This window comes from Opisthocomus hoazin, chromosome 8 (assembly GCF_030867145.1).
Source record: "Opisthocomus hoazin isolate bOpiHoa1 chromosome 8, bOpiHoa1.hap1, whole genome shotgun sequence".
Taxonomy (NCBI): domain Eukaryota; kingdom Metazoa; phylum Chordata; class Aves; order Opisthocomiformes; family Opisthocomidae; genus Opisthocomus; species Opisthocomus hoazin.
This window is the reverse complement of record NC_134421.1, coordinates 28,744,083-28,755,655: the sequence shown is the minus strand read 5'-3', so window position 1 is coordinate 28,755,655 and position 11,573 is coordinate 28,744,083. Positions and strand designations below refer to the sequence as shown.

Below are 11,573 nucleotides of genomic sequence, written 5' to 3'. Positions count from 1 at the left end.
AGGCAGTGCAGGGAAAGAGGCAAACAGGCCATTTTCCCATACCCTAGACGTGACGTGACCGTACAGTATATGCCAACAGAGAACGATCACAAGCTCCATTTCTGTCTCAGGGGTGAGGAAGCTCTATGTACCTTGCCAGGTCTAAGGGATTAAACTGCAGCTACGCCAGATGCCTGGGCTTTGCTTGTCCTAAGCACCATCAAGGACAGGGGCTGTCCTGAGAGCCCCATCAGGCTGTAACCCGGTCACCCGGAATCGCTCCTGTCACCTCATGGGCAACGTGGGAAAGTTCCAATTAAAAGACTAAGCCAAAGGTGCAATAACTGTGGGTGCTTCAGCACCGCAGCAAGGCTCTGCCTTGGCAGCCTTCCCCCTGTGTGTGGAGGAACAGTGAGCTTGGCTCCTAACCTTGGGCTGGTCCGGGTGGCTTGGGTCACAGGAATGGCATGCTTCAAGGGGGGGGGGGGGGCAGGGAGGGAATAGCAGGGGCTTCTTCTGAAGATATTAACCCATCTATTTGGAGAGCAATGGCCGCCTTTGAAATCTCTCCTTATAGATCTATACTTAGCAGCGGGGCACAAGGACCGTGGGCTGCGGGGTGTGAGGGGTGGGCTGGGGGAGGGCTCCCTGTGAAGCCAGGAGCCTTCGCCCTCCAGCCGTGCCCCCAGGGGCTCGGCAGCGGGGACGGGGCTGCCCACCACACCCACACTGGATCCCGAGCCCCCACCTGACGTCCCTTCGCTGCACCCCGGCTCACGGATTTCGGGAGGATGGGGGGGGGGGCAATTAGGTTGTAATTTGATTTTTCGTTTGTTTCCTTTTTTTTTTTTTTTTAATTTGCCTCTCTCTCCTCGTGCCCCCCCCCCCCCCCCCTCTAAATAGGAGATGTTCTCAGGACAGCGCCCAGGAGACTGGCTGGAATCAGTTTTGGAGGGTGATGCACCGCGACAGCTAAAAGTTGGATAGGGTTTCAGTAGCTCCTATATAAAGCAGGGGGGGACTTATGTCACCGCGCTAATTAAATTCCATCTGGGTTGTTCCTCGGGGTGTTTTTGAGCCTGCAACCCAACTCAAGCAGGCAGAGAGGCCGAGGGACAGCATGATGATGGACCTTTTTGAAACTGGCTCCTATTTCTTCTACTTGGACGGGGAGAATGGAGTCCTGCAGCAGCTGGAGATGGCCGAGGGATCCCCGCTGTACCCAGGCAGCGACGGCACCTTGTCCCCCTGTCAGGACCAAATGCCACCGGAGGCCGGCAGCGACAGCAGCGGAGAGGAGCATGTGCTGGCACCCCCGGGACTACAACCCCCCCACTGCCCCGGCCAGTGCTTGATCTGGGCTTGCAAAACCTGCAAGAGAAAGTCGGCCCCCACGGACCGGCGGAAAGCAGCCACGCTGAGGGAGAGGAGGAGGCTGAAGAAGATCAACGAAGCCTTCGAGGCTCTGAAAAGGCGGACTGTGGCGAACCCCAACCAGAGGCTGCCCAAGGTGGAGATCCTGAGGAGCGCCATCAGCTACATCGAGCGGCTGCAGGACCTCCTGCACAGGTTGGATCAGCAGGAGAAAATGCAGGAGGTCGGGGGGGACCCCTTCAGCCTCAGCCCCAAGCAGGGAAATGTAAGCACCGCCGCCCCGGCCCTCCCGGCGGCCAGCCGCGAAACCGCCGCGCCCGTCGCCCGTCTCCCGTCCCCCCCCCCGTCCCCTCCTGGGCCCGGCGGGCGCCGAGAGGGCCGTTCGCCCGACGCCCGAGCTCCCCGGGCCCCCGCGGGCAGCCGGCCCGGCCCGCCCGGCCCTCCGTGCTAACCCCGCGTCCTCTCTCCGCGTGTCCCCCGCTCCCGCCGCAGATCCCCGGCCCGGACTTCCTCAGCACCTGCGGCTCTGACTGGCAAAGCCTTCCCGACCATTCCCGAGCCCTCGGAGCCGGCCCCAAGGAAGGTAACTCGCTCCGCGGCCGCCCGCCTCCTCCTTCCTCCTCCTTCCTCCTCCTCCGCCGCCGCGGCCCCGCGCCCTTCCCCTGCCCCCGCGGCCTCTCACCCTCCGGCCCCCGGGTGCCGCCGTCCCTGCCCCGCGGGCCCGGCCGGGGGGATCGGTTCGCTCCTTAACCCCGTTCCTCTCGCCGAGCAGGAGGCCCCGCCGTCGAGTCGTCGGCCTCCAGCAGCCTTCGCTGCCTCTCCTCCATAGTGGACAGTATTTCTTCCGACGAGCCCAAACCGCCCGGCGCCGAGGAAGCGGTGGAGAAGTAAACCCGGTGGCTCTGGTAGTGTGGTTAACGGAGACGGAGCCCCCTAACCCCCTCCCTCCGCACTAATTAACGAATCGAATTAACACGGTGGAAAGCCCAGGCAGGGGCCTTGGTAAGGTCGAGTCGGGGTACACCTACCCCAGAGAAAATGGCTCTCCCTGGCTCCAGCCGCACAGACTTTCCCCCTTCTTCTTTCCCTTTTTTTTTTGTTCCCCATGAGTTTTCTTTAAATTGTGTTGCATAGACCACCCCTCTTCTTTTTTTTTTTTTCTTTTAATTATTTAAGATCCTTACCTGCGTGCCGGTGACCCGCTTTGTCTGAGACTCACCGGAAAGTTCATTCCTGTCTGCGTGAAGCTGTCGGTTGCGTGTCGTGTTAGTCGTATTTAAAGAGTTTCCGCCTCGTTTCGTTCCTGTAAATAATTTTAGTACTGTCCTCTCTTTTGTAAACATAACAAATATATATTTAAATGTGATATTGTATATAAGAACAGACGGGTTTCTCGGATTGTAAAATAAAGCTCTTTGTGTTACAGTGGTCCCTCCCGCCGCCCCCCCCGGGGAGCCCCGGGCCGGTCTGCGGCGAAGCCGTCGGTCCTGCCGCCCCGGCGGGCCGCGCCAGGGCGGTGGGAGCAGCTCCGGCTGCTGCCCGGGAGAGGGAACTCCCCTCGGCTGCCCGGGGCCTGAGGGGGAAGAGAATGGGGTCCCGCGGGGAGGAGAGAGTTAAGCGGGGTTGGGGGACGGGGGGGGTGTAACAACATGTGAAGCCTTTCACTCAGTGGTGTGAAAAGACACAGCCTCTCTGAGCGTTACGGTGCGTAACGGGTTGTTTATACCCCGGGAAGGGAAGGAGCGACCACCGGGGAACGGCGCGGCTGCCCCCCCTGCCCCCCCCCCCCCCCCTCCCCGGGCTCGCCGCAGCGCTGGCAAAAGCAAAGGGACCCCGCTGCTGCTCTGCCCGCCGGCCATCCCCTCGCCAGCTTTAGCCCTTGATTTCTTCTAAGGTTTTGTGGTTTTTCTTTTTTTCGGAAAGGTCGCAGCCGCGCTTGGGGAAGGTCTGCCCCTTCCCGCCCGCCCGAAGGGGAGGGAAGCTCTGCAAGAAGACGGCCCCGAAGCCGGCTCCCGTCGCCCTGCCCTCCGCTTTGCTCCCCGTGGGCAGACTGGTTTTTAAACCAGTTCAGTCCTCGCTCCAGTCGCTCCCGGCTGAGATGCTCCGTTGTAAGGAGTAACTGCGGCGGCACGGTGTGATACAACGATTTCCCCCCCTTCCCCCCTTTTCCCGTTCCAAATAAACCCCTTGGCCTCGGGGAACCCTCGGGCCCTTCCGAAAGCGGCGCTGAGGGGAACGCACGCAGCCCCCGCGTTTGGGGAAAAGAGCGAAGGTGTCAGACGGACTCCATCCCCCCCGGCCTGTGCCGGCGGGGTTAGCAGCCGTCCCCCGCCTCGGCAGCCGGTTCCCCGCCCCGTCGGGTCCGAGGGGCGGGCTCCGGTCCCCCCAGCCCAGCACCGAGCCCCGCCGCGGGGTCTCCGCCGGCCCCGGGGGAACCCGAGCGACTTAAGTTTGCCTAAAGGCCGGGTGGTTTTTTTCATTAAATAAAGAAAATACCTCCGGAAGAGACTCTCCGTGACCCCCGCGGCTGCGGCTGACGTGCCGGGCTTCCCCGTGAAGGTCCTCAGTGTGTTCGCAATTAAAATGTTTGTGTTTGATATTAAGATTTGATAATCTTTACCTAAGTCCCCCAACCAAAGCAAACAGGGCCCTGGAATCGCGAAATCAAAGGGTAATAACTGGGTAAGGACGAGAAGCTTGTGATTTAATGGAGTCTTTTTCCGCTGGGGCCACGCACAAAGCCACCGAAGTTTTTACAGGAGTGCAAGTGCCCCCCCCCCCCCCCCCCAGTTTATTTAACGCCGGCAAGCGGGATGGAGCGCTGAACGCCCCCCCCCCCCACCTGCTCCGCTCCGCCCGGGAGCCGCCTGCTCCCCCCCCCCGCCCCGGGGCGGGCCGGGCTGCGGGGGGGCAGCGGTGCGGGGGGCCCGGCTCGGCTGCCTGCGGGCCCGGGAGCGGTGGGGGGGGGACGAGGGGACAGGAGACGGGGCCCTGCGGTGCCGCTGCGTTGTCACCGCTCTCCCCCGGAGTGACGCCGAGTGTTAAATTGTTTTTTATTGTGCATCTGGTATTTTCCTCCGCAAAACCGCCCGCAGCCCGGAGAGGGAGGCGGGCAGCCGGCTGTATTTTCTGAGGCTGGGGGCAAGGCGGGAAGGCGTCGACCCAGCAGCTGCTTTCCGCGGGGGAAACTCCCGCTTGGATCGCGGCGGCTCGGGGGAACCCGCACGATTTTTCCACGGCTCCCACCTTTCCGTGGCGGGGAATGGGAGCGGGGGGAGGGAGAGGGTGGAATAACTGAACCGTGTGCTCGCCGGGACGTCCCCCAGCTAGCAAGAACCAGCGACTTTTCCCAGTCTCAAGGCTGCTACCCCCCCCACCACCCCCGCACCCCCCCCCTCCGCGTCCCTTTGATCTCTCCTGGGAGTCCCGGGGTGCCAGCAGAGGCCAATGCCTTCCTCAGCTGTCTTCCACACCAATCCCTCTGGCAGGTACTAATGTGTTTACTTAGGTGCGCAGCGTTCCCAGCGCTGGGGGGAACCAAACGTTTCTCACACGGCTGCCACCGACTGGGAACGGGTTTTGCTGGCGGGGCGCGGGGCGGAGGAGCCCCCGGTACCGGCACTCCCGACCGCCCGAGGGGAGAGGCGGGGGTCACGGCGGCTTCCCTTCGGTCGGCCGTCGCCATTCCCGCACGCACCGTTAAACCAAACGCACCCCGAAACATCGCTGCTGTGCGCCGGTTGCTGCTCCGGGAGTTCACCCCAAGGGGGGGGGGGACCGCGCAGTGCTTTGCAGAGGGGCTGGGGGTGCTCCGCGGCTGCGGGGACCCCGGACCCACCTCCCACCCCCGACCTGGTGACTTCTGTTTTCTGACTCTCGACGCTTCGATAGAAAGGGACGGGGCTTGGGAGCAGATTGGAGGCTCTGGAGGTGGTCCCCACGCGAGATCGGGTCCCCGCGGCACGGCCGCTGCTGCGGAGCGGGGGGCAGGGACCGGGAGCTCCCCTCGGAGCCGTCCCCACGGCTTCATCCCGTTCTCCCTGCCCTTTCCCAGGAGCAGGCAGCGCCCGGCGCGCACGCTGGGGCCGCTCTGCGGACCTGAGCCTCCCGGCTCATGAAATGCAGCACTGTCCCCCCCCGCCCCCCTACTAGCCAGCCTCCTACTTTGGGGTTTTTTTTCTCTCTTTTCTTTAGTTCCACTCGCCTACTGGACTTTCACAAATTTGTTTTGAGATCACTTTACCAGAGGAGCCGGGGGCTCTTAAGGGATACTAATTACAGATTTTTTTTTTTTCTTCTTCCCGAGTGACAGGGTCTTCCATCCTTCCTTCTCGTTCCCCCGAAACACTCAAGGAAAAAGGAAACAAATTTTCCAAGTTCCTGAAAGGCTTCTGGGGAAAGGGAGGTTTCTTCACGCCTGGACGAGGAGTGAGAGCTGGGAGCTGCACCCCTGCGCGCCGGGGAGCGGGGGCCCGGGGCTGCCACTCGGCGCCGGGACACCCGCCTGGAGAGAAACCGCCGAGAGGCGATCGGAGCTGCCACCGGCGCTTCTAGAGATCGAGTTTATCTGTGCACAAAGCGCAAATCTGTAAGCCGGTCTATTTTAGCCAGAGCGGACGCGGTAAATCCAGCTGCGGACGGGTCTGCCTGCCTGCGCCTGTGCGTTGTGCCCGGTGAGGGGTTCAAGTTCCCGCCGAGCAGCCGGGCTCCCGACGGCCGGTCGCTTGGGAAAACGGTGGGGAACGGCCCTGCTTCGGGTGCGGCCCGGCCCCACGCCAGCCTGCACCTCGGAGCGGCCGCAGCCTGAAACCCTGAGCTCCCCCTTGCCTAGCTTTACTCCTTTACCCGCTCTCTGCCTTCCCCTGCAGTATTCATTTCAAAGGGGGCCCCCCCTTTATGGCCCCAAATACACCGAAGCAGGGCGAGACGCAGCCTTCCCCCGCCTTTCGGTAGCCCCGCTTCTGCTGGTGGGCAGCGGGCTGTGCGCACGGCAGGGGCCGGGGGCGGACGGGGACCCCCAGCCGCAGCCCGCGGGCGCCCGTCCAGCGGTGCGCGCATCTGCCAGGACCTCTCACGGGGCCGCTCCCTCCCCGCCTGGACCCTCCTGGGGCCGGCGGACCGCAGGGCCCTCCCCGTTACCTCCTCCCGAGGAGAGGGGACCGAGGACGCCTTTCCCCGGGCGCACAGACCGCTCCCTCGCTCTCCCTGCTGAGTTAACCTAGGCCGCAGAACTCTGCTCCCGGGCAGGGAAGGTTTCCTTTTGCCTGCTCATGCTGTTTTCCCCGACTGCAAAAGCCACCTGGATGAAACCAAAGGATTCCCGCGCGTTAGCGACCGCCTGTTAAATGGCTTCATTACCGCTCTAATGACCCTTGCGCTGCTCCGCTCAGCTACTGCTGCGGCTGCAGCCCGGCGGAGCTTTTGTCCCCGGCTTGTGTAAAGTTACTTAGGGATTGCGGGGTTAGAAATTTTACACTTCCAGGAGGGGCCTGTTGCACCGGCAGCTGGGACGCATCTGTAACGGTACAAGCTTGCCTGCAAGCAGAAAATTAGCGAGCCCAAGGCACTGCTCGACTGTTGTGTCTTCAGCAGCGCCGGGTCGCACGAGTAGGGGAAAGAGTGGGACGGGGATTTGTCTCGGAGCGAGCACATACACTTTTCTTTTGCAGGTACCTTTCCCCGCGACCCAATCCGACAGCACCAAAACCTGGGGTTCCCCCCTCCTCGTCTCTCCTGACCACACGTAGCTGTTGCCCGGTTTGTAAATTCAAACGGTTGGTGGCACGGCTTTAATTACAGGACAAAGCGCTCCCCGAGATAAACGCACAAATTTTAGGTCTGAAAAGAGGGGTAAATTGTTTAGGTTAGGTTAGGTTAGGCCTGGCTGTGGGGAATAAAGACACGTGAGTAGTCACTGTAGGTGCTGGAATAAAGCCCTCTCCCACTGCAGCCTGTGATGGGCGATGGGAACACAGGGACATGTGTCAGTGGCTTCTGCACGGCCGCTGCCCCTCTTTCTCCTTCCGTCCCCAAAGTGCAGATTCCCAGACTTGGTTTCGGGTCGGGAGATGCCGCGGCCGGCTCCGGCGAGGCCGTCTGCCAGCGAAAGGCCCAGAGGAGCGGTGCGGAGCAAATAATCTCCTGGGGACGGGAGGGGGCTTGCCCAGACAGCCCCCGGCGGGGGATGTGGTGGGTATGCTAATAAAGAGCGGCCGCCGCGGACCAGCCCTCCCTCACAGGCGTATATAAAGGCCCCCCGCATCAGGCAAAGGACACTCCGTCTCGGGTCGCTAATTACTGAGGAAATTGCCCCAAGCGCGCTGCCGAGAGCCGGTGGCTGCCGCCCCGCCCCGACGCCTCCGCCGCAGGGATGGAGGTGATGGACAGCTGCCAGTTCTCCCCGTCCGAGCTCTTCTATGACAGCTCCTGCCTCTCCTCCCCGGAGGGCGAGTTCCCCGAGGATTTTGAGCCCCGGAAGCTGGCTCCCTTCGGCGCCCCCGAGCCCGCCTGCTCCGAGGAAGAGGAGCACGTCCGAGCTCCCACCGGCCACCACCAGGCCGGCCACTGCCTCATGTGGGCTTGCAAAGCCTGCAAGAGAAAGTCCACCACGATGGACCGGCGGAAGGCGGCCACCATGAGGGAGAGGAGGAGGCTGAAGAAAGTGAACCAGGCTTTCGAGACCCTGAAGAGATGCACCACCGCCAACCCCAACCAAAGACTCCCCAAAGTAGAGATCCTGAGGAACGCCATCAGATACATCGAGAGCCTCCAGGAGCTCTTGAGGGAACAGGTAGAAAACTACTATCACCTGCCGGGACAGAGCTGCTCCGAGCCGACCAGCCCCACCTCCAGCTGCTCCGATGGGATGGTAAGAGAGGGGCCGGGGCCGTGGGGCTGGGGAGGCCCCCAGGCGGGCCCGCGGGCAGGTCCCCCCCCCCGGCCCAGCGTCGCGGCAGCGGGCCGAACGCCGCCGGGCATCGGGGAGGGGCGGCCGGCTGGCGGTGAGACAGGCCCCTTCTCGGGTGTAGCGCCGAGCACGCACACGGGCGCTGCGGGGGCGCGGGGGGGCCGGGAACGCTGCCAGCGGGCACCCGAGGGCTCGCACCCCCCCATCTTAGAGCGGCGGGGAAGGCGCTGCCCGGCGGGAGGGGGGGCCGGGGGTCCATCCCCGCCGGGCTTCGAGGCGCTCTCGCCCGGGGGAGCGTCCCACCGGCCCCGGGGAGGGGCGGCCGGGCCGGCACTCGCCCCTTCGCTGTCTTGCAGGCCGACTGCGGCAGCCCCGTCTGGTCGGCGAGAGGCGGCAGCTTCGACGCCGTGTACTGCTCCGAGATGGCCCACGGTAAGCCCGGCCCGCGGGGGGGAGGGATCCGGGGGGGGCCGCCCCGCTGCCCGCGGCACCTGGGGAGGGCAGCGTGGGACCCCGCTGTAACGCTCTACCCCCCCATCCCCTGCCGCAGGGTACGGCGCCGAGCAGAGCAGCGCCCTGTCCAGCCTGGACTGCCTCTCCAGCATCGTGGACCGCCTCTCCCCTGCCGAGGAGCCGGCGCTGCGCCTCCGCCACGCCGGCTCCCTCTCGCCCAGCGCCAGCATCGACTCGGGGCCGGGCACGCCAGGGACGCCGCCGCCCCGCCGGACCTACCAGGCGCTATGAGGGGCCGGGGGCCGCCCCGTCCCGCCTCGCCGCCTGCCGCGCAAGCTCCGGGGGGAGAGCGGCGGCCCCGGCCTCGCTGGGCCCCCGCTGGCCCCCGGGGCCGGGCAGAGCACCCCGCCGGGCCCCCCGCGGCAGACAGGCCCCGGCCCGGGCCCCCCCGGGGCTGGGGTCGGGCGCGCCGCCCCGCAACCCCCGCCGCGAATAAAACGTGTTGTGAGAGAGCCGCCGGGCCTGCTGGTTCTTCCGTGGCGGGGTGCCCTCCCCTGGTACCCCGGAGAGCAGCGAGACCCGGCTGCGGGGGGCTCAGCCTCAGCCCAGGCTCAGTCAGTCACCCCCGGGCCCTGCCTGCGTGGGGACCCGCCTGTGGACCCGCCTGTGGACCTGCTCGTCCCGGCGGTCCCGGGCCGGGAGACGGAGCGCCTTGCCGGGCTGGGGCCTGGGAGCTTGTTTCACCCCTCACCAGTGGGTATTGCTCAGAGACGGCTCCTGGAGAAGCAAAATTCTCCTGCCGTTCCCCTCTTGCTATAGGCAGAGCTTCCTTTGTTTTCTTCAAGAGTAAAAATGTTTGATAGTTGTCTTCCTCCCCCCCACCCTGTTTGCTACCCTGGGCGTGAAGGCTGCACACATATTCGAGGAGTTGGCCCTAGAACTGCGTGCTGACTCTCCTCCGTAAAACAACTGCGTGATCCAGCCCTGATACCCCATCGGGGAATTTTGCTCTCGGTGCCGGCAGAGACAAATTTAGTGAAGTGAGTAAGAACAAACCGCACGTATCTCTTGCACAACCCACAAGGTGCATTTCACAATACTCGGAAAGCAGTAGAGATCTGTTTGCTCCTAATGACTTTAGTCCCACAAGCTGGGATGAAAATTCATGAGACTATTTACGTGGGTCTAGAAATAGCCAGGTCAGGTCTGCATAAGTTTCAGGCTTAACGAGTATTTGCTTCCAGGCACTAAATCTGAGTCTGTCTACCATGAAAAATTTCCGGCCCTTTGCACTGCCCTAGCAGTAATCCAAAACTTTTCTGGCTCCCCTGAAAAAGACGGAGATGGGACGGAGGGATGGGCTCCTCCAGTGCATCCAGAAATGCTATATGTGATAAAGACCCAGAGGGGGAAGGGATACGCAACTCACGGGCGTGGGGTAAGGATGTATTTGCCATTTGTGGTTTATGTTGTTAGCACTGGGTGGCCAAGGGGCCTGGAAGTGGTCTTTCACTGCTGATAAATCTTTCACTTGAACCCAGCCCCGTTTGGTCATGTCACCAAAAAGCTACCACCTGACTGCTCCCTGGCAGCATCTCTGAACAGAGGGCGAAGGAAGCCTAGCTTCGGGCTGGCCCCGTCCTCGCAGCACACCCGGGGACCGTGTCTCCCACAAAGGGCTGCGGAGGAGGCGAGGTGGCACCTACTTGCCTGAGCTGGGCAGCCGGCGGCTGGGCTTCTGACGTGAGGCAAGGCCAGCCTGCCCCGTCCCGTGCTGCTTCCCTCAGCATCGCTTTCTGCCCTTGCTGTGTAACCTTGAGGTGGGTTCTTTCCTGCGGAGTAGTTCAGGAGGAGCCTTTTCCAGAATGGGCTTTCTGTGGTACAGATAGGTCCCAAGCAATCGCCGAGCGAAAAAACGTGGTTTGAAAACCCTGGATTGAGGTCATGCAGGGGTACAAACAAGGTACTTGCACACTCTTGTCATTACAGGTGCTTTAGGAGTATGCAGGTGCCTTAACTCAAACACAAGTTTTCTTGCTTACGGCGATCACTTCCTGAGCCTTCTGTTCATAGAAATCCTTATGCAAGACCGGGAACATCACTGGATTTATTCATGATTTCTCACACGTTGCTGCGGTGCTTGCTCCTCTCAACCAAAATACTCAGGGATTTTGGACTGAAGTCCCAAGGATGCTGCTTATGGCCAGGATCTGGTACAGCGCAGATCATTTTAAATGATGGTTTAAAATGAGCTAAGCTGGAGAACTTTCAGCGTTTCATTCTGCACTGTGCTGACCTTGGCAAGCGATCGCCTGTGATGTACCCAGAGTAACACTAGCAAATCACATGTCGGTAATGTACACCTCTCTCTGGCTGGCAGACATTTTAAGAGTTGCAAAAAGGTCAAGACTTCTGAGAAGCAACGTTTCAGAGAGTGAGGAGAAGTATCCCGTCTGTGGGATGTTTGGCCACAGCCTCCTCAGTCCTACTAGACTAGATTACAGTCTGAGGGTTTTGTTCTATGCCTGTAGGAAACAAGCTCTTAATTACAGGACATCATAAACAACGCTCCCGTGAGCCAAAATGTACTGCGATCCTCGGAAGGAGTGGAAGTTAGCACCGTGAAACCACCTTCAGCCCGTGGATCGGGAAGAAGATGATGTAAAAGACTGCTGTCTTGGGAGATACGCTGTTGTGGTCAGATTTTGCATATTCAATAATAATAATAACAATAATAATAATAGTAATAATAATGTGGAACCGAAAAGAAATATTTGTATTCTGTGCGACTCACATTAATTTAGGGAAGGCTGTGCCCACAAAGACGTGAGGAGATGATGGTCTAGAAAACCTGAGCTCC

General features: G+C 61.7%; 2 protein-coding genes across 3 annotated transcripts; both read left to right on the top strand.

The window, feature by feature from the left end:
* Window positions 1-1,025: 1,025 nt before the first annotated feature.
* On the top strand, window positions 1,026-2,776 carry MYF6 (myogenic factor 6). Its single transcript, XM_075428332.1, has 3 exons — window positions 1,026-1,618; window positions 1,846-1,936; window positions 2,126-2,776. The coding sequence occupies exons 1-3, from the start codon at window positions 1,100-1,102 to the stop codon at window positions 2,242-2,244; spliced, it is 729 nt and encodes a 242-aa protein (XP_075284447.1). The 5' UTR covers window positions 1,026-1,099; the 3' UTR covers window positions 2,245-2,776.
* A 2,003-nt stretch (window positions 2,777-4,779) lies between these two features.
* On the top strand, window positions 4,780-9,564 carry MYF5 (myogenic factor 5). Of its 2 annotated transcripts, XM_075428479.1 has the most exons (5): window positions 4,780-4,841; window positions 5,666-5,941; window positions 7,023-8,221; window positions 8,617-8,692; window positions 8,811-9,564. In XM_075428479.1, exons 3-5 carry the CDS (start codon window positions 7,724-7,726, stop codon window positions 9,002-9,004), a joined length of 768 nt encoding a protein of 255 aa, XP_075284594.1. In that variant the 5' UTR covers window positions 4,780-4,841; window positions 5,666-5,941; window positions 7,023-7,723; the 3' UTR covers window positions 9,005-9,564. The 2 variants fall into 2 exon arrangements, with proteins under 2 accessions (XP_075284594.1, XP_075284593.1); XM_075428478.1 differs by having other exon boundaries at window positions 5,666-8,221.
* The last annotated feature ends 2,009 nt before the right edge of the window (window positions 9,565-11,573 follow it).